This window comes from Balaenoptera borealis (genome assembly GCF_965194805.1).
Source record: "Balaenoptera borealis genome assembly, chromosome: 7".
Taxonomy (NCBI): Eukaryota; Metazoa; Chordata; class Mammalia; order Artiodactyla; family Balaenopteridae; genus Balaenoptera; species Balaenoptera borealis.
This window is the reverse complement of record NC_138864.1, coordinates 130,203,667-130,228,694: the sequence shown is the minus strand read 5'-3', so window position 1 is coordinate 130,228,694 and position 25,028 is coordinate 130,203,667. Positions and strand designations below refer to the sequence as shown.

The following is a 25,028-nucleotide window of genomic DNA, read 5'->3' as shown; positions in this document are numbered from 1 at the left end:
GGGCCCTGAGCAGAGAGCTTTCTGCTTCACCCTGCAGTTTTGGAGAGAGTGCCTTGGCGTCACCAATGGCCTCTTACAGGAGGAGAGGGCCATTTCCTTTGCCTCTGGTTTGGCTTTTATTTCTGAAAATTATCTGCTACGTGGAATATGTCTCACTGACAGTGGCCTAAATCGTGTCTCTGTGATGCCGCTGTTCAGTTTCTTCCATTCTCCCCAGACCTGCTTTCAACGCAGAGCAACACCGAGGAGGCTGAGGACTCGTCCAGCCCACGCTCCTCAGGAAGCCGCACACCCGAGGGCAGCGCGGGGCACACACGCAGCTCCCCCTCCGTCCTAATGTCCTGCTGCCCAAAAGGAGGAGGGATCACCCCCAGAAAACACACCGTGAGAGCCGGGACACGAGTGACCGCGCGCGTTGGGACAGAAGCAGAGACACGTCCTCTCCTTACCAAGGCCTCTTCGCTCCCTTGCCTCCGGGCCAGCTTCCACGCCGAGGGGCCCTCTTCGCGGCCATGCTGGGGGACAGAGCACAGCTGGTCAGTGCGGAGGGACGGAGGGAGGGTCCCAGGGCAGCCACAGGGCCCACACCCCTCCCATGGGGACGCAGGTCCTGACTCAGAGGGGCACTGGCGGTGCGACTTCACACAGGAACTCAGCCTCTCTGGGCCTCGGTTTTCTCTTCCAAGAAATGGGGAGAACTGTGAACCTTCTTCCTTGTGCCAGTGAGGCAGCACAAAACCATTTGGTGCAAAAGAGTGGGGAGTACACGGCATATCACCATGAAGAAAATGAGCAGTTTTCCACGTGTCCAGAAAATTATTCTGGCATATTGTGGGCTCTCCATAAACGCTGAAGAATGTTGATGCTATAAAATATATGACCCAATCATAAGCCAGAATGAGCTGCCAAACATCTTCAAAATCACTTCTGGGCTCTCTTAGGGGGAAAAGGCATCACATATTTTGCTCCTTTGGCAAAAAAAAAGAATGTAAAATGTCTCATTCATAATTTTTTATATTGGTTACATGTTGAAAGAATAATATTTCAGAAATGTTAGATTATATATGTTATTCAAATTAATTTTATGTTTCTTTTTTAAGGTGACTACCAAAAATTTAAAATTATAAATGTGGCTCACATTATAAGTCTAGTGAACCATGCTAACACTTACCAAAAAAATTGGGAGACAGAAGGAAAACATTAAAAACTATATATTTTCATCCAATAATTCCAGTTCAAGAAATTTAGGGCTTCCCTGGTGGCACAGTGGTTAAGAATCCGCGTGCCAATGCAGGGGACACAGGTTCAAGCCCTGGTCCGGGAAGATCCCACATGCCGCGGTGCAACTAAGCCCGTGCGCCACAACTATGGAAGCCCACGCGCCTAGAGCCCGTGCTCCACAAGAGAAGCCACCACAGTGAGAAGCCTGCGCACCGCAACAAAGAGTAGCCCCTGCTCGCCACAGCTAGAGAAAGCCCATGCGCAGCAACGAAGACCCAATGCGGCCAAAAACAAATAATAAAATAAAATAAATAAAAGCCTTTCTCTAAAAAAAAAAAAAAGAAAGAAAGAAATTTACCCACGAAAAGTAGAAGGGAGATCTGTATCATTAGGACTGGAGGGGTTTCCACAACAAATTAGGAAAAACAGTATATGCTGCATGGGGTGTATGTGTATATAAAACAGAAAAAAAGGCATTCAAATCCCCCAAATATATATATCAAAATAGGATTGTGAAAGATAATATAGAAAAAAAGATTATGTGGGAAGAATTATTTGTAAGGCTAACTTTTTTTTCTAAGGTGTGGCTACAGCTAGACAGTAAGGGATCCCAACCACTGCCCAAAAGTGAATGAATAAAACATCCTCACATCAAACAACACATGCTGCATGACCTGATTTATGAAAGATTACTGTGCTTTTGTGTATGTATATGGAATAAAGACCCGTAAAGACATGGCACAAGATGCTAAAGACAGGTATCTCACAGGCCAGGGTTTCAGACAACTATCAGAGAAAGAAAACGATTATTCTTCACAAGTAACAGAAGCCAAAATCTGCTTGCCACATTATCTATAACAAAACAAAAACCTAGGAAGTGGTTTGATAATAATTTTAACACCATAGTATACAATTCTAGAGATACTAAATAATCATTATGAAGACTCTTCTGATGATAATTATGAAAACGGTATAAAAGATGAAGACTGGGAGTTGTGGTGTCCTGAGTGACACCGTACCACCGACACATGCTTCTCGAGTATACACACACGCACACGTGGTCCAGAACATGAAACTATTACACCTTATGACTTGCATGTGCTTCTCGAGTATACACACACGCATGCACACACACATGCTCGCACACCTAGTCCAGAACATGAAACAACTACGTAAGGAGCGGGGCCATGCGGGCGTCAGTGATAATAACAAATGTTTGACAGAATTCGCCAGTGAGGTCATCTGAGCCTGGGTCGCTTTGTGGAGAGATTTTCTACACTAACACAATTTTGTTACTAACCACAGATCTACTCAGACTTTCTGTTCCTTCTTGAGGCAATTTCACCAATTTATATCTTCCAGGAATTTCCCTTTCATCTAAATTGTCTAATCTGCTAGCATGAAATGCCGTCGTTCTATTAGTGAAAGTGGGTGCTAAAGTCTCAATCACTGCTGAATTTTCTATTTCTCCCTTTAATTCTGCCAGTTTTTGCTTCTCGTATTTTGCGTCTCTTCTGTGAGGTGCATGTTCATTTACACTTGTCACATCCTCCTGCAAGCTAATTATTTTATTACTACCATACATTCCTCCGCCTCTAGTGCAGCCACTCAGGCTCTGTTACAGCTGCTGTTTGATGGTTTACCTTGTCCATCTTGTTACTTCTAATCCATTTGAGTCTTCTAATCTAAAATGTATCTCTCATGTGCCTCCTGGAATCGCCACTCAAATAAGCCATCTGCAAACAAGGCCCGCCTTGGGGTCTGAGTCGCAGGACCACGCCCACTGCATAACAGAATCAGTGTGAAGTGTCTTACCTTCCTTCTGGAGTCTTTATCTTTCCCATTATTCCTCTCTAAATTCTCTGCATGCCTAGGAAGCAAATATGATCAAAATTAAAATTAATTTTAAATGAAGACTTGAAAATTAAAACATTGACATCCCAGTGAAGGCTCAGCAATTGATATGATTAAGAATGGCAGTAGGCTGGCACATTTGCAAAGCATGCTATATTAGAACTATGAATACTAAATCCTTTTTTAAACTATTTTTACTATTTCAGCAGTAGTACAAGATAAGAAATATCTTCAGTAGAGAGAGAAGAAACTATGTGTTTTAACAAACTTGTGTTTGTGTATGAATCTATATCCTTATAAGAGTTCTAGAACATTCCTGTAATTTTATTAGAGAATCTCCCAAATGTTATTTTGTGTTTAATATAATATTTGTATTTCCAAAAGAAAGATTTATCTTGAAATATGTTCTATTCTTTAATCATATTTTATATGTTTACCTGGGACCTAAAATAAAGGCTTTCAAAATTGCAAGTTGATTCTCAATTTTTGGAACTTACATTCATACCAATTCAATACAGCATATGTTTAAAAACATACAGAACCAAGCAAAAGCTTCACTGTGCATTCCAGCAGATCTGCAATATAAAATCCAGGAATCTGCACCCCCAGGTTTAAGTACTAACTTTGTTCAAACTTGTAAGAATTTGGGCAAGGCATTTAACCTGAGTCTTCCTAATCTGCGAAAAAGAATTACCAAATATAGTTGTCACAAAGAACAAATTATAACCCAGAGCTCATATACAAAATGAGGGTTTACACACAAACCCTAATCTGTAATCTTCATAAACCGCACAAAATAGGTATCATCCGAGCTGCATCAGAAAAGATGAGGCTCCAAAGGGCCACCCAACATCCCAGGGAAGATGCAGATTTGCAGCGGCCAGGCCAACGCCCTTGCCTTTGTCTGACTTGCAAACATTGGGCAGCGGGGGTCTGCGGGCGTGTCTGCGCTTAGCGTTTAGGGGACATGAACTACAGGCCGGTAAAAGGTGCGCAACAGCCCACCTGCAGACACTCTCCCCTCGCAAAGTGGAGACTCCCAAGCGAATCGGTCCCCCAGGTGAGGGCGGAGGGTCTAATGCTGCATGAGCAAGTATGTAAAAGGCAGAACAGGACTAATGATTCATTGATATAATGAGCTTCCAAGCTCCACGAGTACACCAAAAATACAATTTAGAGGGCTTGCATTGAGAGTAAATGAGGTGTGCCTATAATTTATTCTCACTTACTGGCCCCAGTCAGGCCCCACAAGCAGAATTCATTTTGAAGCTCTGTGTGGGAACCGTGCTGTAAACAGAATAACCAACAAAAGGACGAGTATCCTTACTGGCTTCCAGTACCATCTCTCTTCGAACTTGCGCCTCGGTTTCCGCGTTCACCATTCTATCAAAAGAAATTCCACAACCATTCATTAGAATGTCATAATGCATTAACCATAATTAGCGAACTCTGTAAAAGGAGTCACGGGCTCAGAATTTAACAACAGCATCGATGTTACCGGCTTCTCTTAAAATAACCGTTTTCACAACCTCTCTTTAGTAAGTAAGGGACTTGACATAAGGGAGACGATAAGGTACACCAAAAGGTGGTTATTTGTTACCTGAGTAATGTTACCTAAGTAAAAGAAACTTATACTTATCAATTTCACATAATTTTCAGAAAATCAAACGAGATCCTTACACATTTTCAAACGATAAACTTTCAAAAACATATGGAACATGGCTATTTCACAAATCCATGCACCTATAGAAAAAAATTTAAATGACTTTCTCTTGAATTAAGTGAATTTTTAAAAACAAAATTAAAATCAACGTACGAAGGTAGGTCGTTTAAAAAGAGAGCCATCTGCTGAGTAAGCACTGGCCAGTAGCGCGCTTGGAGGGAGGGGCTGAGGCCACTCTGTGACAGGAGGGTGCGGGGAGGCGGCGCCACACCTCCCCAGGGCAGTGGGGCTCCAGACCGGGGGTGATGCATGAAAAGCAGAGCGGAGCGCAAGAAGGGCCAGCAAGCAGGGCACGTAGCAAACGCCGTGAAAAAGTTAAAATTATTCAAACACTTTCTGTGACCAATAAATTTTACTTCTAGGAAATTATTCCTAGAAAACAATCAGACATGTCTTAAGAGTTTCAATCTGTCATCACAGAATAATTTATAATATCAAAAAAATTACTGACCTTAATGTTCAATATTAGGTTACCTGTAAATAAATGAGGTTATGACCACAACAGAATACCAAACAGCTATTAAATGTCCCAGTGTTAAAAAGTATTTCCCAGAATTGCCCGTGAGCCACAATTACTGAGCCTGCGCGTCTGGAGCCTGTGCTCCGCCACAAGAGAGGCCGCGATAGTGAGAGGTCTGCGCACCGCGATGAAGAGTGGCCCCCGCTCGCCACAACTAGAGAAAGCCCTCGCACAGAAACGAAGACCCAACACAGTCATAAATAAATAAATAAATAATAAATAAAAAATTTTAAAAAAGTATTTCCCAGAATAAAAAGAAAAAAGAGCGTAATCCCAATCTTGCATTTTTAGAAAGCTCATTTATATACAGGAAAAGGACTGCAACTAAATACACACATACTGCAAGATGGATCATCTCTGAGCCTGGGGTCACGGGTAATTTTTACTTTTTTATTCTTCCTGTGTTAAAATAATCTTTCCAAAATCAATTAGAAAAAAGTATAATTACATGTTTAACAGGAAGAACAGTCTGGCATCAGTCTATAAAATAGAGTGGAATGGAAAAAGAATGAAATCGGGAGTGCTAGGTAGGAAAAAAATATGATTTAATCGCTATCTAGGTACAAAAATGGAGAAAAAGTAATCAGGTTAATTGTAAGAAATAAATTTAAGTGAAAAAGGACACCCAGCACTGGTGGGGCCTGGACCCAGGCTGCACGTGAGCTCAGGTGACACAGCAGGGAGGGCCACCCCATCAGCACAATTCCTGGTTCCAGCTGTATGGGCTGGTGGGGAGGCTTCTGCGCTAGAAGCAGACGTTCACAGCAACATGTGAAGTCACCTGCCCAGGGATGGCAGTGCCCCAGGTCATGCTGGATTCTTCCACTAAAGAAGTCATTCTTGGTCAGCAACCTCTAGAAGGCACTCTGTTGTATTTATTACACTTAATCACACCCTCTCCATCCCTAATCAAAAACTGCAGCAGGCACACATTAAAAGACACATGCAATGAAAGTGATGAATCGGAATTCAGATGAAGTGAGCACTTGCTCAGGAGAGCACACATCCCCGGGAACAGTCCCCGTTTCCACCTGCCATCCTGGCATCATTACTACCAGTGCTTCCCTGCACTTTATAGTCACCTCAGCGAAAATTACACCAATCACCAGGCTAACACAGTAACTAAGCTGAAAAGTATATTTTGAATACCTGAAAGCCAATGCAAAGAAAATGCTAATTATACGATGCTCACCAATCACTCCTGACATTATGATGTCACCTACTCACTTGTTTCTTTCTTTATTGCATGGCTTCTGCAATGGAATGCAAGCCCCATGGAAATGAGAACCTTTGTTTTGTTCACAGCTGTGTCCTTAGCACCTAGAACAGTGGCCGGCACACAGCGGCCCGTCAATAAATATGAACAAATTGGCTAAAAAGGAAGTTTGTCAACCGTCCTGGGACTAACATTATGTTAACCCTTATGTAAGGAGCACTGTTGAAGGCATAGGTTTTATAAAGAGGCAGAATAATGCTCTTTGTGGGACCATCTCTTATATCCACCTTTAATGAAAGCCAAAGGTATACACATGACATGTCCAAGAAAGGTGTTTCTGTGGGGAATGAAGCATGTCATTTCTAGTAATTAAAGTTGATCAAGGGAATATAAAATAGGCAAGTTCAATAAAATGCTAGTGATAGGATCTAGGTGGTGGAAATTCTGTCAACTCTGCTGGATGTTTGAAAATGTTCTTAATAAAATGTTGGGAGAAAACCCTGAAAAGGTTTTGATCTATGGAAAGAGATGCAAAAGACAAGGGGAATAAGCACCTGTCCACAAGGGTCTCGTGCTCAATCACCAGCCTTCTGCTTGTTGACAAGTCCGTGGTGAGGAACATGAACACACCGTGTGGCTGATCCAAGGCAGGCCTGGGGCTCAGACCACATGTGTGTGTACGTGTGACACACGGTGCTGTCCTAGAGCTGCTAAGAAGCACGACCCACGTCCTGGGCCAAAGGAGGGCAGTGGGCTGTGGGCGACACGGTGGGTTCTGGTCCCGCTGCAAAGAAAGGTGTGGTAGAATGCGGTCACGCCCACTTCAGTCCGGAAACACAGAGCAGCACAAAATGTACCCACAAGAACAGATACACCAAAATGACTGCAGGAAAATATTAAGTAATTACAGTCATTATGTGTGGAAGGGAAATCAGACCTTCTGCCATCAACAGTTCTATTTTTGTGTTTTGTTTTTTTTGCAAACTTAAAACTACCAATTCTGGTTGAAATATTTTGCTAAATTATTCCCTTAATTTCCACTTTAAAAAATATCAGTTTCTTTTTTAATGTTAAATTTCAAAATGTTATGACAGATTTCTGAATATTTGTTGAAAGTACATTCACAGGGACTTCCCTGGTGGCGCAGTGGTTAAGAATCTGCCTGCCAATGCAGGGGACACGGGTTCGAGCCCTGGTCCGGGAAGATCCCATATGCCGCGGAGCAACTAAGCCCGTGCACCACAACTACTGAGCCTGTGCTCTAGAGCCCGCGAGCCACAACTACTGAGCCCACACACCACAACTACTGAAGCCTGTGCACCTAGAGCCCATGCTCCACAGCAAAGAGAAGCCACTGCAGTGAGAAGCCCGTGCACCGCAACAAAGAGTAGCTCCTGCTCGCCACAATTAGAGAAAGCCCGGGCACAGCAACGAAGACCCAACGCAGCCAAAAATAAACAAATGAATAAATTTATAAAAAAAATATATATTCGCCATATAATCCAAAGCCTCCACTTCACGCCTCCCAGAAGATCAGTAATCTCCGCACGTTGATCACGTAACACAGACCTGAATCACGCTTTCACCAAGGTCACCACCTTTAGGCAACAAGCCCATCACCTGGCTGCGTCCCGATGCACCTTCCCTAAGGGAGCTGGACGGTCAGGAAACGGTACCTCGGCCTCCCGCCTCCTGTGCTCCTCCTTCTCGTCCACGCTGCCTCGCTGCTTCGCCTCGTCCACACGGAAGCCTTCCTTATGGCGCTTTTCTTTATGCCTTTCTTCCCCTTCCTTGTCAGAGAATGAACTGCTTTTTTCTTTTGAATACTTCTCTCTTTTCTCCCTCGTGCTGCTTTTTTCTCGATGTTTCTTTTCTCTGTCTGGTTCTTTCTGCTTCCTGTGTTGTCTTTCACCTTCTTCTTTATAGAGCCAATACTTGAGAGGATTGTCTTTGCTGTCACCATACTGCAACTTTGAACGTGACATTGAAAAACACATGAGCGTATAAAACAGACGCCTGCTGTCGTATATACACATTACAGCAAACACAGGGGAAGACACAGAGCTCCCCTGGCTCTCGCTCCCCTGTCCTGCCGCGGGCACCTTCCCATACTCACCTGGCGACGGGAAAGGAAACCGTGCAGACCACACACACACACGCGCACGCGCACACACACGCGTGCGTGCGCGCACATGCACGCACGCGCACACACGTGCACACGCGCGCGCACACATACACACACGTGCGCACACACGCGCGCACACACACGCGCGAGTGCACACACACGCACACACGCACACACACACACACGACAACAGACACCACAGCCAGCAGCCTCGCCCTAAGAGGGAGCATCGTCCCAATTCCTCCGCATGGCGGACACCCTTGCCCTTCCTGCCGCCTCTCCTCGACTCCCCCGCGTCCTGAGCGCTACCAACACGCAAGGCCCTCCTGAGAGAGCCATGTGACTTGTCTGGAAGGACATCCGCTGCCGTGGGCGCACACTGCGCCTCTCTTCACGGCACACAGCTCACATGTCTGCCCCCACCCGCAGGGAGATGGTTCAGCCATCCCTGCATCCCCCAAGCCCCCAGGGGTGTCCAGTGACCACGGGCGCCGAGGCCACAAGGCAGCGAGCTGCGAGCCTGTACGGCGGGTCGTGAGCGCCCAGCTTGGGGAGCACCACCACCACGTCTCAACAGGACCCAAACCGAACCGTCCTTCTCCGTCCACTCAGGGCCTCCTCCGCCTCTGTTCCCCGTGGTTCCATCCCCTCCACCCCTCTGTGGACCACCCCACAGCCCCCACCTGCTCTGCCCATGGCCACCAGGATAACCTTCCCAAACAGAAACATGGAGAAGCTCCTCAGGTGTGAAGTTAGATTCCTGCACCCCCATCACAGACTGAATTCTAAGGGAATTAAAGATTTACCGTTAAAAAATTATGAGGACCCAGAACAAAACACAGGTGACTCCTTACATGACACCAGTGTGGGGGAGAGGGCTCTCCAAGCATCACAACAACAACAGAAATAAGGAAAGACAGACCTGACTACTTCATAACTTTAAACTTACTTATAAAAATAACGATTGCACAGTAAAACAAACAGAACACTGACATATATAACTAGCGGAGAGTTCATCTTTAAAGTACTCTTAAAGTTAACAATACACCCCACTAGACAAGTACACAGACACACACAGGTAGTAACTCATAATAGGACAATAAACCTTTTTATAAAATGCCCTTTGGGGACTCCCCTGGTGGTCCAGTGGATAAGACTCTGTGCTCCCAATGCAGGGGGCCCAGGTTCGATCCCTGGTCGGGGAAATAGATCTCACATGCATGCCGCAACTAAGAGTTACATGCCACAACTAAAGAGCCAGCGAGCCACAGCTAAGGAGCCTACCTGCCGCAACTAAGACCCAGCACAACCAAATAAATAAATAAATAAAAATAAGTATTTTTTTAAAATGCCCTCTGCTTCTGAATCAAATTAGCAAATGTTAAAAATTATGATAATGCTCAGTTGCTGCTTAGGACATGGGGAATCACACTCTGATGATATGAACAATTACAGTCTAATGTAATACAAATGGGCTAACACTTACTTTGATCTAGCAAGTTCACTTCCAGAAATTAATCATAAGGAAATAATTATGAATAAATGCAAAAAGTTTACACCATGGATGTTTTTACAATACAAAAAAAATTTAGAAGCAACATAAGTATCCAAAAAAAAGCAGATGTGTCCAGAAAACATCATTGAATACTGTATTATGCAGCCATTAAAATACTACAGACAGATACGATAGCTTAGAAAAAATGCTTAAAATGTATTAAACAGTCATAAAACAGTAAAAACAGTTATAAAACAGTAAAAATGCAACTTAAGAAAATAAAGTTTCTATGTACATATCCAAACACATACACATATATGAATATATGTACATAAACCTATAGGACATATATCTAAACATTATCAGTAATTATCTTTGTTTTTTATTTTTTTTCTTATTATTATTTGCATTTTGTAAATTTTCCAAGATAACCAAGGTTTACTCTTGGAATCGGAGAAACACACTTGACTTTGAGAACTTAGTGCCTGAGAACTGTCTTTGGTCTTAGATTCTGTTTTACAGTATTTTCCAGAAGCCCTCTAACGCCCCTGCCTGAGCGCCCTGAGCTTTGCAGCTGGAGCCCCTCCCAGGCCTCGCCCTGCGTACCTTTCTTTCTCGGTATCTTCTTTCTCTCTTCTCATCTCCTCTCTCAGAGTCCTCATCTCTCCGTTCCCCCTCTGCAATTCTTGCTTTACTTACTACAAAAATAAAACAGACTTTTAACATTCTGAAACTTTAGCACATCAAAAATATCTTCTAACATCCTGCTGCAGTCTTTACTGTAGATATCACACAGTAATACATATGAAAACATATTCGTTAATTAAAACACATTTTCCAATCTCAAGAATGGAAAGTTCTAGAATCTAAACTTAAAATGGAACAAAGAAGAAGGAAACCTGGAAAGCGTGTCAGAGGAACGCCTGGGAACCCGAGAGGGGCCCCAGCCCAAACACAGGCCTTTGCAGCTCCTGCCCTGGACTGAGGTGCTCAGGGAAGCAAAGTCCAGTCCAGCTGGGCAGACGTTCATCCGCAGGGAAAAGCCGGCTTCGGATGAACTGGGGGACTGCTCCCCGCCCAGGGTCTCCCACAGCCCCGCTGCCTGGGGCACATGGATACAGGAGGCCCTGTGATGCAGGTGGGTGAGGCTGAAGCTGGCACCCACCCTACCCCATGATCTCTCCCTGCCACGGGGGAACCCAATAGAACCACCTCACTCACTGCTGACGCCTGCAGCCCCACTCAGTAGTGAAAAACTAGACTTTCACTTTTGAATTTGCACCAAGTTATTAGGCTTAAAACTAAAAGAATCCACATTTTTAAAGGTGAGGACAAAATTCAACATACAGAGATCATCGAAACAAAGTTCATTCACTCCAAAAGTATTCACCAAACCTGACCACCTTCTAAGAGCCTGGGGTAAACGAGATCAAAACAACCGGTGGGGGTCCCCTGGGGGGAGACAGGAGTGAAGGGCTGGTTTCCGAGAGACTGGAAGAGAAAGAGTGGGGGGTCAGGATGATCCCCAGGATTTCTGACCTAAGGAAGGAAGGGAGGGCCCCAGGGATCCAGGGGAGACACAGAGGAGACGAGGGAAGAGGCACGAAAACAACCAGGGGAGGAGGGAGGACCGTCAGAGTCTAGTTGTGCAATGAGTCTCTCCAGAGCAGCCCACTCAACACTGCACTGAAAAACCAGATCAGGCAGCAGACCAAAGGGCTGATCTGAAACCAAAACAGACTGTATTACTAAACAGTACCAGGCTTCCCTGGGGGCGCAGTGGTTAGGAGTCCACCTGCCAGTGCAGGGGACACAGGTTTGAGCCCTGGTCCAGGAAGATCCCACATGCCGTGGAGCAACTAAGCCCGTGCGCCACAACTACTGAGCCTGTGCTCTAGGGCCCGCGAGCCACAACTACTGAGCCCGTGCGCCACAACTACCGAGCCCACGTGCCACAGCTACTGAAGCCTGCAGGCCTAGAGCCCACGAGCCACAACTACTGAGCCCATGTGCCACAACTACTGAAGCCCGTGTGCCACAGCTACTGAGCCTGCGCTCTAAAGCCTGCGCGCCACAAATACTGAGCCTGTGCACCACAGCTACTGAGCCCACATGCCACAGTTACTGAAGCCCACATACCTAGAGCCCACGAGCCACAACTACTGAGCCCATGTGCCACAACAACTGAGCCTGTGTGCCACAACTACTGAAGCCCACGTGCCACAACTACTGAAGCCCGCGTGCCTAGAGCCCGTGCTCTGCAACACTGCAATGAGAAGCCCACACAGAGGAATGAAGAGTAGCTGCCGCTCGCCGCAACTAGAGAAAGCCTGCGCACAGCAACAAAGACCCAACACAGCCATAAATAAATAAATAAATAAATTTATTTTTTAAATAAAAAATTTAATTTAATTTAAAAATACCAAGAACATCAAAATAATAATCCTAAACAGAGGCAATGGATAGTAAGGTAGTCAGTGTTAAACTTAATTAGAGATAACCCTCTTAACCCCAGCCCTGCCCCAGCATTCGGCCCAGCAGAGATGCACACTCGGGTCCTCAGGGCCTGAGCCCCTGCACAGGAGGGACACATGCCAACCGGGACCACGGACCAAGGTCCTGGTCCCATCGTGTTCACAGCCTGAGGATTCTGAGAGTCACTACACGTTCTTCCCATATGTTCCTTTTCTGTTTATGTCGGCTAGTTTGAATTTTTTTATAGGAAGCAGACACTATTTGCATAATAAAAAATAATGAAGATACTTATTTCCATTTTGGGGAGGAAAAAGTATGTACCTCTACCTTAGAATTCCTAGGAATTTGGACAAGTAATATTTAAATATGGCTTAAATCTGACACTTTTGAGGAATTCTTTTTTATCAAAGAGCATTATTTTTGTTTATTTACAACGTGGATTGAGATCTATTGAGGTAATAAACCTAAAATATATTTCAATAGTAAAACTCCAGCAAATATGAGAAAACTGTTACTCCTTTTGTTCACTGAAATGAGTTTTAAAAAAACCCGAAAGAAAAGAGTGCAAAGCGCACACGCGGGCCCCACCGGGGCCTCCGACCTCACAGCCAAAGCCGAGACCTTCACGAAAACCAGGAGAGGAAACCAGCGGGGAGGGGACACCTCCGAGGAGGAACGTGCGCCTGGGACACAGACCTGCCCGCCTGCGCTCGGGCCTGTCGCGGTCCCTGTCGCGGTCCCTGCGGCGGTCGCGGTCGCGGTCACGGTCGCGGCCCACCGGGCCAGGGTGCGCCGCCACCTGCCTCAGCTCCTCCGGCCGCGCCCGCTCCCTCTCGCGCTCCTTCCCTCGGCCGCGGGGCTTCTCCGCGTCCCGCTCCCGCTGTTGCTCCTTCGGCCGGGCCCTGTCCGTCCTGCCGTCCCGCGGCTGGTCCCTGACCCCGTCCCCGCGGGGGCGCTCCCTGGCAGCCTGGCCGTCCCTCTCGGCCGCGCGCTCTCTGTCCTCGGCGTCACGGTCTGGGGCGCCGGCTCTGCGCTCTTGGCGGTCCGCGCGGTCCGCCTCGGACTCCCTCCGCGGCTTCCCGGCTCTGGGCCGCGTCTCCGCCGTGGGCCTGGCTGATGCACCCGCCTGCGCAAGAGAAGGACAGCGGGGCTCTGAAGCCAGGCTCGCGCTCACTGAAGGGCCCTGAGAAGCACCGGCGTCAACTGCTCCCCGTCCGGCAGGACCGGCCGGGACGCAGACTCTGGAACCCGCAGAAGTGGGGTCGGCTTGGCAGCCCGCGCCCGGCGAGGCGCCCACTTACAGGGACGTCCCCGTGTGCTGGCAAATCAAACCTCAAGTGCTACGTGGGTCAGAAAGAAAAGAAAGGGGCGCTGAGGCGGTGCGGGAAAGTCTCCGGGACACTATCCGCCGGGGCCCCCCTCAAGGAACAAGGACCCTCGTCGGAAACTCTCAGGAGGTCTTCTTCTGGCCATGCTGCGCGGCATGCGGGACCTTAGTTCCGTGACCGAGGATCGAACCCGAGCCCCCCCGCACTGAAGCACGGAGTCTGAAACACCGCCGGACCGCCGGGGAAGCCCCCTCTCAGGAGGTCCTGATCGCGACCCCTCAGCCCCGCACACACACGCACACAGACCACACACGCGCACACGCACTCACACACAAGGCCCGAGCTCTGAACGCGGACAGGAACCCGACTGGTGGGATGCTGGGCCGAGCTGGGACGGAAAACCCGATCCAAGACGGTTCCAGAGCAATCAACCACATGGCTTCATCTCTGAGCCAAACCACCTCTGAAATGAGCCACATGTAAGCAAAGTTGTGCAGAGCTGAGAACCCGGTAACACTGTATAAGATTACCATCCAGGGTCCAAACAGACCCCAACTCAAATCTTTTTCCCCAAATCTTTAAAATATATTACCCAAAGGTGTTTTCTGAGCTCATCTTCTTTCCAAGTATCATCTTTGGTCCTTCTCTAAAAAGAAAAGTATACAGTTAGAATTTTTAAAGTTTAAAATATCTAATTTTTTATGCTCCAGTGAGCTGCTTTTTCATCAGACCATTTTAGTCAATGGCAATCCTCGGTATGCCAGAAATTACTGTCTATCTACAAGAATAAAAGGCAATACGAACACCGATTTTTAAAAATTACCCACAAATGATCACAGGCTACTTCATATTCATGCTGCTCCGAGGCTCGGGCCCACCACAGGCACCCAGCCCCACCTCCCCTCGGTGGACTCAGGGCGGACTCCTCGGTGGGATCTGTGCCGGGCAGGTGCCTCTTCAGGTGCTAAGGGCACACAAGCCCACAACACGGAGTTCCGGCCACGTGCACGGGGTGATAGATAACAAAAACCACCAAGGATGCTTTCCCATAGAGAACAAGATAAATCTACCCTGACTACCTCATTTCCCTTTGAGAAACTCTGCCTTAAGGGCACAAATACAGGGCGATTTGGTGTGTTTAAAATTTAAAGCAAATGGAGTACAAATGAAAATGAAAACATATTCACGGATCAGCCACCAAAAATTTTCCTGTTGATGTGAAAATGAGGGAAGCAGAAAAAAATTCACAACAGCTCATAAACACTCTAAGGAGAAATAAATAAAAAGCAACCAGGTCAAGAATCTACAAAGTACAACCAGAAAGTGCATCGTGCTCTGCTGTCACTGGAACACGTATTCTTTTCTGATAAATTGGTCGATTTAACAAAAGGGGTCCACAGTAAGACATGGTGAAGATGGTCAGCGGCAGTTAGCATAGCTATAACCTGCAGCTGCTGAACTTTAAAATGTTTTCTCTCTCAAGTTAACTGCTCTTTAGAGAGGTTTAATACGTGACCGTTTCCAAAACAAACGGCCCAAACCCGACAGAAAGCATGCGCTGCTTGTGGAGCGGGTAGCCTCTGTGACGAGTGTGTGGGAAACGGGGCTCTTAACGGCTGTGATTGTATTACTGAGGCCAATAGAATAAAAACACCTGAAGACAACAGATCACCAGAGACCCCAGGACTTCCCAGCCGCCTCTTCCGTTTTCACCAACAAAAACCCAGCTTCGGGCCTTACTTCATCCTGAAACTTTTCTTTCTTTCCTTTCTTTTTTCTCTTTTAAATTTTTCAAGCTGTAAAATGACACAGAGCTCCTTGTGCCCATCACAACCCCATGTGTCACACGTATCCCCAGAAACTCCACGCACACCCCGTGTACGTGAGACCACAGCACTTCAGACCAGGAGCCCCGGCCCTGTGCCCTCCACTCAGCCAGGGTCCTGCCCTGTGAGGCAGGTAGGCAAGTAAATTAAAATGGACACTCCAAGTAGGCAGGCAGCATCTCCTCCTTCGAGAGGAATAAACCCCACCCCGAAAACAAAAGAAAACCCCAGCAGAGCTGCCTGAACAGCAGAACCTCCGACCTCCTTATCTAAGGGTAAGCTAAATACAGACATACCCCTCCTACTTACCTGTATATATAGGTGTATACGTGTTCACATTGCTCGATGTCCTCCCTGATCCAATCACACTACATAGCTCTGCAGTGAACACTGCTTATATAATCACCATGTGATAACTGATGATAAACCGACATTATAATGGAGTGATCCCAGTTCAGGCAAACAAAAGCGGTGGCCATTGAGGATCTGGTCTCGGACACGTACCTGCACCACTAAGAACTTGAACTTTTCCTGAACTGCACCAGACCCAAGAACACCACCAGTCATCAGAACAGCACCTGCCAGCTGCAAGGACCCCAACCAAGCCCTCACTTATTCCAAGCTCCAATGATAATTCTTGACAAACAACTCATGTAGCTAACCGTTTTGCCTTTATAAGCCTCCCTCACTTTGCAACTGAGAGAACACAGTTCAAGAGCTTGAATCTGTGTCTCCCGGGCTACAGTCATAACAAACGCCAAATAAACACGTTTTTATCTCAATCAAGTCTCCATTTCTAAAATTTTGGTTAACACAACTTTTAAAACATCTTATAAACAAATCACAGAAAACTTAAGTTATGGAATAACTTATGAAAATGTAGAGAGATTGGTTCAAGATGGCAGAGTAGAAGGACATGCTCTCACTCCCTCTTGCGAGAACACCAGAATCACAACTAACTGCTGAACAATCATCAACAGGAAGAAACTGGAACTCACCAAAAAAGATACCGCACATTCAAAGACAAAGGAGAAGCCACAATCAGACAGTAGGAGGGGCGCAATCACAATAAAATCAAATCCCATAACTGCTGGGTGGATGACTCACAAACTGGAGAACACTTATACCACAGAAGTCCACCCACTGGAGTGAAGGTTCTGAGCCCCACTTCAGGCTTCCGAACCTGGGGGTATGGCAATGGGAGGAGGAATTCCTAGAGAATCAGACTTTGAAGGCTAGCGGGATTTGATTGCAGGGCTTCGACAGGACTGGGGGAAACAGAAACTCCGCTCCTGGAGGGCACACACAAAGTAGTGTGCACATCGGGACCCAGGGGAAGGAGCAGTGACCCCATAGAGACTGAACCAGACCTACCTGCTAGTGTTGGAGGGTCTCCTGCAGAGGTGGGGGGTGGCTCTGTCTCACTGTGAGGACAAGGACACTGGCAGCAGAAGTTCTGGGAAGTACTCCTTGGCGTGAGCTCTCCCAGAGTCCGCCATTAGCCCCACCAAAGAGCCCGGGTAGGCTCCAGTGTTGGATCGCCTCAGGCCAAACAACCAACAGGGAGGGGACCCAGCCCCACCCATCAGCAGACAAGTGTATTAAAGTTTTACTGAGCTCTGCCGACCAGAACAACAGCCAGCTCTACCCAACACCAGTCCCTCCCATCAGGAAACTTGCACAAGCCTCTTAGATAGCCTCATCCACCAGAGGGAAGACAGCAGAAGAAGAACTGCAATCCTGCAGCCTGTGGAACAAAAACTGCATTCACAGAAAGATAGAAAAGATGAAAAGGCAGAGGGCTATGGACCAGAGGAAGAAACAAGATAAAACCCCAGAAAAACAACTAAATGAAGTGGAGTTAGGCAACCTTCCAGAAAAAGAATTCAGAATAATGATAGTGAAGATGATCCAGGACCTTGGAAAAAGAATGGAGGCAAAGATCGAGAAGATGCAAGAAATGTTTAACAAAGATCTAGAAGAATTAAAGAACAAACAAACAGAGATGAACAATACAATAACTGAAATGAAAACTACCCTAGAAGGAATCAATAGCAGAATAACTAAGGAAGAAGAACGGATAAGTGACCTGGAAAACAGAATTGTGGAATTCACTGCTGCACAACAGAATAAAGAAAAAAGAATGAAAAGAAATGAAGACAGCCTAAGAGACCTCTGGGACAACATTAAACGCAACAACATTCGCATTATAGGGGTCCCAGAAGGAGAAGAGAGAGAGAAAGGACCCGAGAAAATATTTGAAGAGATTATAGTTGAAAACTTCCCTAACATGGGAAAGGAAATAGCCACCCAAGTCCAGGAAGCACAGAGAGTCCCAGGCAGGATAAACCAAAGGAGAAACACGCCAAGACACATAGTAATCAAAGTGGCAAAAATTAAAGACAAAGAAAAATTACTGAAAGCAGCAAGGGAAAAACGACAAATAACATATAAGGGAACTCCCGTAAGGTTAACAGCTGATTTCTCAGCAGAAACTCTACAAGCCAGAAGGGAGTGGCATGATATAGTTAAAGTGATGAAAGGGAAGAACCTACAACCAAGATTACTCTACCCTGCTAGGATCCCATGCAGATTCGATGGAGAAATCAAAAGTTTTACAGATAAGCAAAAGCTAAGAGAATTCAGCACCACCAAACCAGCTCTACAACAAATGCTAAAGGAACTTCTCTAAGTGGGAAACACAAGAGAAGAAAAGAACCTACAAAAACAAACCCAAAACAATTAAGAAAATGGTCATAGGAACATACACATCGATAATTACCTTAAACGTGAATGGATTAAATGCTCCAACCAAAAGACACAGGCTTGCTGAATGGATACAAAAACAAGACCCATATATATGCTGTTTACAAGAGACCCACTTCAGACCTAGGGACACATACAGACTGAGAGTGAGAGGATGGAAAAAGATATTCCATGCAAATGGAAATCAAACGAAAGCTGGAGTAGCAATACTCACATCAGATAAAATAGACTTTAAAATAAAGAATGTTACAAGAGACAAGGAAGGACACTACATAATGATCAAGGGAACAATCCAAGAAGAAAATATAACAATTATAAATATATATGCACCCAACATAGGAGCACCTCAATACATAAGGCAACTGCTAACAGCTCTAAAAAAGGAAATCGACAGTAACACAAAAATAGTGGGGGACTTTAACACCTCACTTACACCAATGGACAGATCATCCAAACAGAAAATTAATAAGGAAACACAAGCTTTAAATGACACAATAGACCAGATAGATTTAATTGGTATTTATAAGACATTCCATCCAAAAACAGCAGATTATACTTTTTTCTCAAGTGCGCATGGAACATTTTCCAGGATAGATCACATCTTGGGTCATAAATCAAGCCTCAGTAAATTTAAGAAAATTGAAATCATATCAAACATCTTTTCTGACCACAATGCTATGAGATTAGAAATCAATTCAGGGAAAAAAATGTAAAAAACACAAACACATGGAGGCTAAAAAATACGTTACTAAATAACCAAGAGATCACTGAAGAAATCAAAGAGGAAATCAAAAAATACCTAGAGACAAATGACAATGAAAACACGACGACCCAAAACCTATGGGATGTGGCAAAAGCAGTTCTAAGAGGAAAGTTTATAGCTATACAAGCCTACCTCAAGAAACAAGAAAAATCTCAAATAAACAATCTAACCTTACACCTAATGGAACTAGAGAAAGAAGAACAAACAAAATCCAAAGTTAGCAGAAGGAAAGAAATCATGAAGATCAGAACAGAAATAAATGAAATAGAAACAAAGAAAACAAAGGAAAGATCAATAAAACTAAAACCTGGTTCTTTGAGAAGATAAACAAAATTGATAAACCATTAGGCAGACTCATCAAGAAAAAGAGGGAGAGGACTCAAATCAATAAAGTTAGAAATGAAAAAGGAGAAGTTACAACAGACACTGCAGAAATACAAAGCATCCTAAGAGACTACTACAAGCAACTCTATGCAAATAAAATGGACAACCTGGAAGAAATGGACAAATTCTTAGAAAGGTATAACCTTCCAAGACTGAACCAGGAAGAAACAGAAAATATGAACAGACCAATCAAAAGTAATGAGATTGAAGCTGTGATTAAAAATCTTCCAACAGGGCTTCCCTGGTGGCGCAGTGGTTGAGAATCTGCCTGCCAGTGCAGGGGACACGGGTTCGAGCCCTGGTCTGGGAAGATCCCACGTGCCGTGGAGCAACTAGGCCCGTGAGCCACAACTACTGAGCCTGCGCGTCTGGAGCTTGTGGTCCGCAACAAGAGAGGCCGCAACAGTGAGAGGCCCGCACACCGCGATGAAGAGTGGCCCCCACTCGCCGCAACTAGAGAAAGCCCTCGCACAGAAACGAAGACCCAACACAGCCAAAAATAAATAAATTAATTAATTTAAAAAAAAAAAGAAACCGATTCCATGTTACTCAACAATAAATAACATTTAAAAAAAAATCTTCCAACAAACAAAAGTCCAGGACCAGATGGCTTCACAGGTGAATTCTATCAAACATTTAGAGAAGAGCTAACACCCATCCTTCTCAAACTCTTCCAAAAAATTGCAGAGGAAGGAACACTCCCAAACTCATTCTATGAGGCCACATCACCCTGATACCAAAACCAGACAAAGATGTCACAAAGAAAGAAAACTACAGGCCAATATCACTGATGAATATAGATGCAAAAATCCTCAACAAAATACTAGCAAACAGAATCCAACAACACATTAAAAGGATCATACACCACGATCAAGTGGATTTATCCCAGGATGCAAGGATTCTTCAATATACGCAAATCAATCAACGTGATACACCATATTAACAAATTGAAGGATAAAAACCATATGATCACCTCAATAGATGCAGAAAAAGCTTTTGACAAAATTCAACAGCCATTTATGATAAAAACTCTCCAGAAAGTAGGCATAGAGGGAACCTACGTCAACAGAATAAAGGCCGTATATGACAAACCCACAGCCAACATCGTTCTCAATGGTGAAAAACTGAAAGCATTTCCTCTAAGATCAGGAACAAGACAAGAATGTCCACTCTCACCACTATTATTCAACATAGTTTTGGAAGTCCTAGCCATGGCAATCAGAGAAGAAAAAGAAATAAAAGGAATACAAATTGGAAAAGAAGTAAAACTGTCACTGTTTGCAGATGACATGATACCATACATAGAGAATCCTAAAGATGCCACCAGAAAACTACTACAACTAATCAATGAATTTGGTAAAGTTGCAGGATACAAAATTAATACACAGAAATCTCTTGCATTCCTATACACTAATGATGAAAAATCTGAAAGAGAAATTAAGGAAACACTCCCATTTACCACTGCAACAAAAAAGAATAAAATACCTAGGAATAAACCTACCTAAGGAGACAAAAGGCCTGTATGCAGAAAACTATAAGACACTGATGAAAGAAATTAAAGGTGATACAAACAGATGGAGAGATATACCAAGTTCTTGGATTGGAAGAATCAATACTGTGAAAATGACTATACTACCCAAAGCAATCTACAGATTCAATGCAATCCCTATCAAACTACCAATGGCATTTTTTACAGAACTAGAACAAAAAATCTTAAAATCTGTATGGAGACACAAAAGACCCTGAATAGCTAAAGCAGTCTTGAGGGAAAAAAACGCAGCTGGAGGAATCAGACTCCCTGACTTCAGACTATACTACGAAGATACAGTAATCAAGTCAATATGATACTGGCATAAAAACAGAAATATGTATCAATGGAACAAGATAGAAAGCCCAGAGATAAACCCACACACCTATGGTCAACTAATCTATGACAGAGGAGGCAAGGATATACAATGGAAAAAAGGCAGTCTCTTCAATAAGTGGTGCTGGGAAAACTGGACAGCTACATGTGAAAGAATGAAATTAGAACACTCCCTAACACCATGCACAAAAATAAATTCAAAATGGATTCGAGACCTAAATGTAACACCGGACACTATAAAACTCTTAGAGGAAAACATAGGAAGAACACTCTTTGACATAAATCACAGCAAGATCTTTTTTGATCCACCTCCTAGAGTAATGGAAATAAGAACAAAAATAAACAAGTGGGACCTAATGAAACGTAAAAGCTTTTGCACAGCAAAGGAAACCATAAACAAGACGAAAAGACAACCCTCAGAATGGGAGAAAATATTTGCAAACAAATCAACGGACAAAGGATTAATCTCCAAAATATATAAACAGCTCATTCAGCTCAATATTAAAGAAACAAACAGCCCAATCCAAAAAAGGGCAGAAGACCTAAATAGACATTTCTCCAAAGAAGACATACAGATGGCCACGAAGCACATGAAAAGATGCTCAACATCATTAATTATTAGAGAAATGCAAATCAAAACTACAATGAGGTATCAACTCACACCAGTTAGAATGGGCTTCGTCAGAAAATCTACAAACAACAAATGCTGCAGAGGGTGTGGAGAAAAGGGAACCCTCTTGCACTGTTGGTGGGAATGTAAATTGATACAGCCACTATGGAGAACAGTGTGGAGGTTCCTTAAAAAACTAAAAATAGAATTACCATATGACCCAGCAATCCCACTACTGGGCATATACCCAGAGAAAACCATAATTCAAAAAGACACATGCACCCCAATGTTCATTGCAGCACTGTTTACAATAGCCAGGACATGGAAGCAACCTAAGTGTCCATCAACAGATGAAGGGATAAAGATGTGGCACATACATACAATGGAATATTAGCCATAAAAAGGAACGAAATTGAGTCATTTGTAGAGACGCGGATGGATCTAGAGACTGCCATACAGAGTGAAGTAAGTCAGAAAGAGAAAAATAAATATCGTATATTAACGCATATATATGGAACCTAGAAAAATGGTACAGATGAACCGGTTTACAGGGCAAAAATTGAGACATAGATGTAGAGAACAAACATACGGACACCAAGGGGGGAAAGTGGTGGGGGGGTGGTGGTGGGATGAATTGGGAGATTGGGATTGACATGTATACACGTATGTATATAAAATGGATGACTACTGGTAACTGACTATACTGCTGAACTGAATGAATAAGCATTTTCAGAACTCTAATGGAAAACTGATGAATTCATAAAAGTGCTAACAGGGCTTCCCTGGTGGCGCAGTGGTTGAGAGTCTGCCTGCCAATGCAGGGGACACGGGTTCGAGCCCTGGTCTGGGAGGATCCCACATGCCGCGGAGCGACTGGGCCTGTGCGCCACAGCTGCTGAGTCTGCGCGTCTGGAGCTTGTGCTCCGCCACAGGAGAGGCCGCGACACTGAGAGGCCTGCGCACCGCGATGAAGAGTGGCCCCCGCACGCCGCAAGTCGAAAAAGCCCTCGCACAGAAACGAAGACCCAATGCAGCCAAAAATAAAATAATTAATTAATTAATTAAAAGAAAAAAAAAATTTTTTTAAAAAGTGCTAACAAAAGATCAAGATGAAAAAAAAAATTAATTACATGGGACTGAGTGAACTGATGAGGATGATTATAATTTTTGTGACTTTCTGTTTGAATAAAAAAAAAAAATCCCACAAGGACTCAGAGGCAAAAAATATACAAATCAATTTTCACTGCAAAGTAAAGGAGCTGTTATAGTGGAAGATTACTGGACTGAATGTCAATATTATGACATAGTATGAGTGTGTTTCGTGTTTGGTAATTGCAATCATTGTTGCTTTTGTTGTCGTCATCCATTTACAATGCTTGGTGTCAGTTTATTTGTCTCTTGTAAAAATAAAATACAGTGTGTGTGTGTGTGTGTGTGTGTGTGAAAAAAAATAAAATGGATGACTACTAAGAACCTGCTGTATAAAAAAATAAATAAAATAAAATTCAAAAATTCAAAAAAAAAAAAAAAGGAAAGAAAATGTAAGGGACCGGCGTAGAAGATGACAGCGGTCAGGAAGTTGGTGAGCTTAAAAATAAATGGAGGGCAGCCAGGGCACTAACTTCCTAATCCATATTATTAACGTTATAAAAGTGGATGATAGAAAAAAAAAAGGAATAGGAGGGAAGGTACGAAGAAATGCATGCAAACTAAATTCCTCGTCTTTTGCGGGAATCCACAGACAAGCGGAACGACTACAGTTCACAGTTAGTGAGTTAATAACACCATTCTAAGCACTTTTATTTGTAGAACCTCATCCAATCCTACTAGTACTGTCCAGATTTATTCGCTGGGAAATAGATACGTCGGTAACTTTCCCACGGTCGCACGCGCAACCAGAATTCCAGTCCCGGCCTTGGTGAGACCTCCGCCCGCGAGGAGGTGGACGGTCCCGGCGGGGACGGGCCTCCCCGCGCGGCGTTCGCACCCACCTTTCCGGGCTCCATCGCCGCGCGCAGGACGGGGCGGCCGTGGTGAGGGCAGGCCCCGGGAGGAGACGCCCCGGCGCCCGCACCCTTAGCCGGGCCGGCGTCCCGCCTCCTAGCAACCCGCAGGCTGGGCAGCGGAACGCCAAGCGACCGTCGGCCCAGCGTGCCCCGCGGCCGCCCCCAGCGCGCCTGCGCCTCCCCGCCTCCTGGCAACTGGTAGGCGGGGCAGCGGAGCGCAGAGCAACCGCCGGACCGGCATGCCCCGCGGCGCGCCTGCGCCTTCCCGCCTTCTAGCAACAGACAGGCGGGGCAGCGGAGCGCCGAGCGACCGCCGGCCCGGCAAGCCGCGCGGCTGCCCCCAGCGCGCCTGCGCTTCCCCGCCTCCTAGCAACCGACAGGCGGGGCCGCAGAGTGCCGAGAGACCGCCAGCCCGGGACTACCTGGAGGCCCAAAGGAAGCGGGGGGAGGTGCAGAAGGAGGCTGAGCGCTGCCGGGACTCCCGTCGGGTGGGATGTGTGGTTCGGGGGCGCGGGGTCTCCCGCCTGGTGTGAGGCCCGGCGGTGTTCGGGGCGGGGAAGAAGCCGGGCTGAGCCCGCGGGCTGCCGGCAGGACCGGAGCTGCAGCAGGCAAACAGGTAAACCCGCTTTTCGAAGCGGGAGCGGAGGGAGCTTTCCTTCCGCGGAGGTTCTCGATCCTCGAGTTACTTTGCCTGCGGTTGTCGTTTGGTTAGGACGCACTCTGCAGGATTGGTAGGAATCACAAAGTATCTGAAAAAGTAATTGTTGAAAGACGCAGCTTTTATACAAATCAAGAGACGAGAGGACTGAAATACTAAGACACATGGTCTGCATCTCACATTTATCTTACCAC

General features: G+C 45.3%; 1 protein-coding gene across 4 annotated transcripts in view; it reads right to left on the bottom strand.

Annotated features, from left to right (window-relative positions):
• The window catches only part of DYNC2I1 (dynein 2 intermediate chain 1), a 51,962-nt gene that overhangs the window by 25,137 nt on the left and 1,797 nt on the right, over positions 1-25,028 (bottom strand). The window contains exons 2-9 of one of the 4 annotated variants that reach the window (XM_082398813.1): positions 24,599-24,925; positions 14,550-14,603; positions 13,326-13,755; positions 10,761-10,852; positions 8,211-8,504; positions 4,403-4,458; positions 3,037-3,091; positions 450-515 (exon numbers count right to left, since the gene is read on the bottom strand). In XM_082398813.1, the coding sequence (XP_082254939.1) occupies positions 450-515; positions 3,037-3,091; positions 4,403-4,458; positions 8,211-8,504; positions 10,761-10,852; positions 13,326-13,755; positions 14,550-14,603; positions 24,599-24,925 (1,374 nt within the window). Of the gene's footprint in view, positions 1-449; positions 516-3,036; positions 3,092-4,402; positions 4,459-8,210; positions 8,505-10,760; positions 10,853-13,325; positions 13,756-14,549; positions 14,604-16,287; positions 16,366-24,161; positions 24,365-24,598; positions 24,926-25,028 lie in introns of those variants that run through there. The other 3 variants (XM_082398814.1, XM_082398815.1, XM_082398816.1) reach the window with 3 other exon arrangements.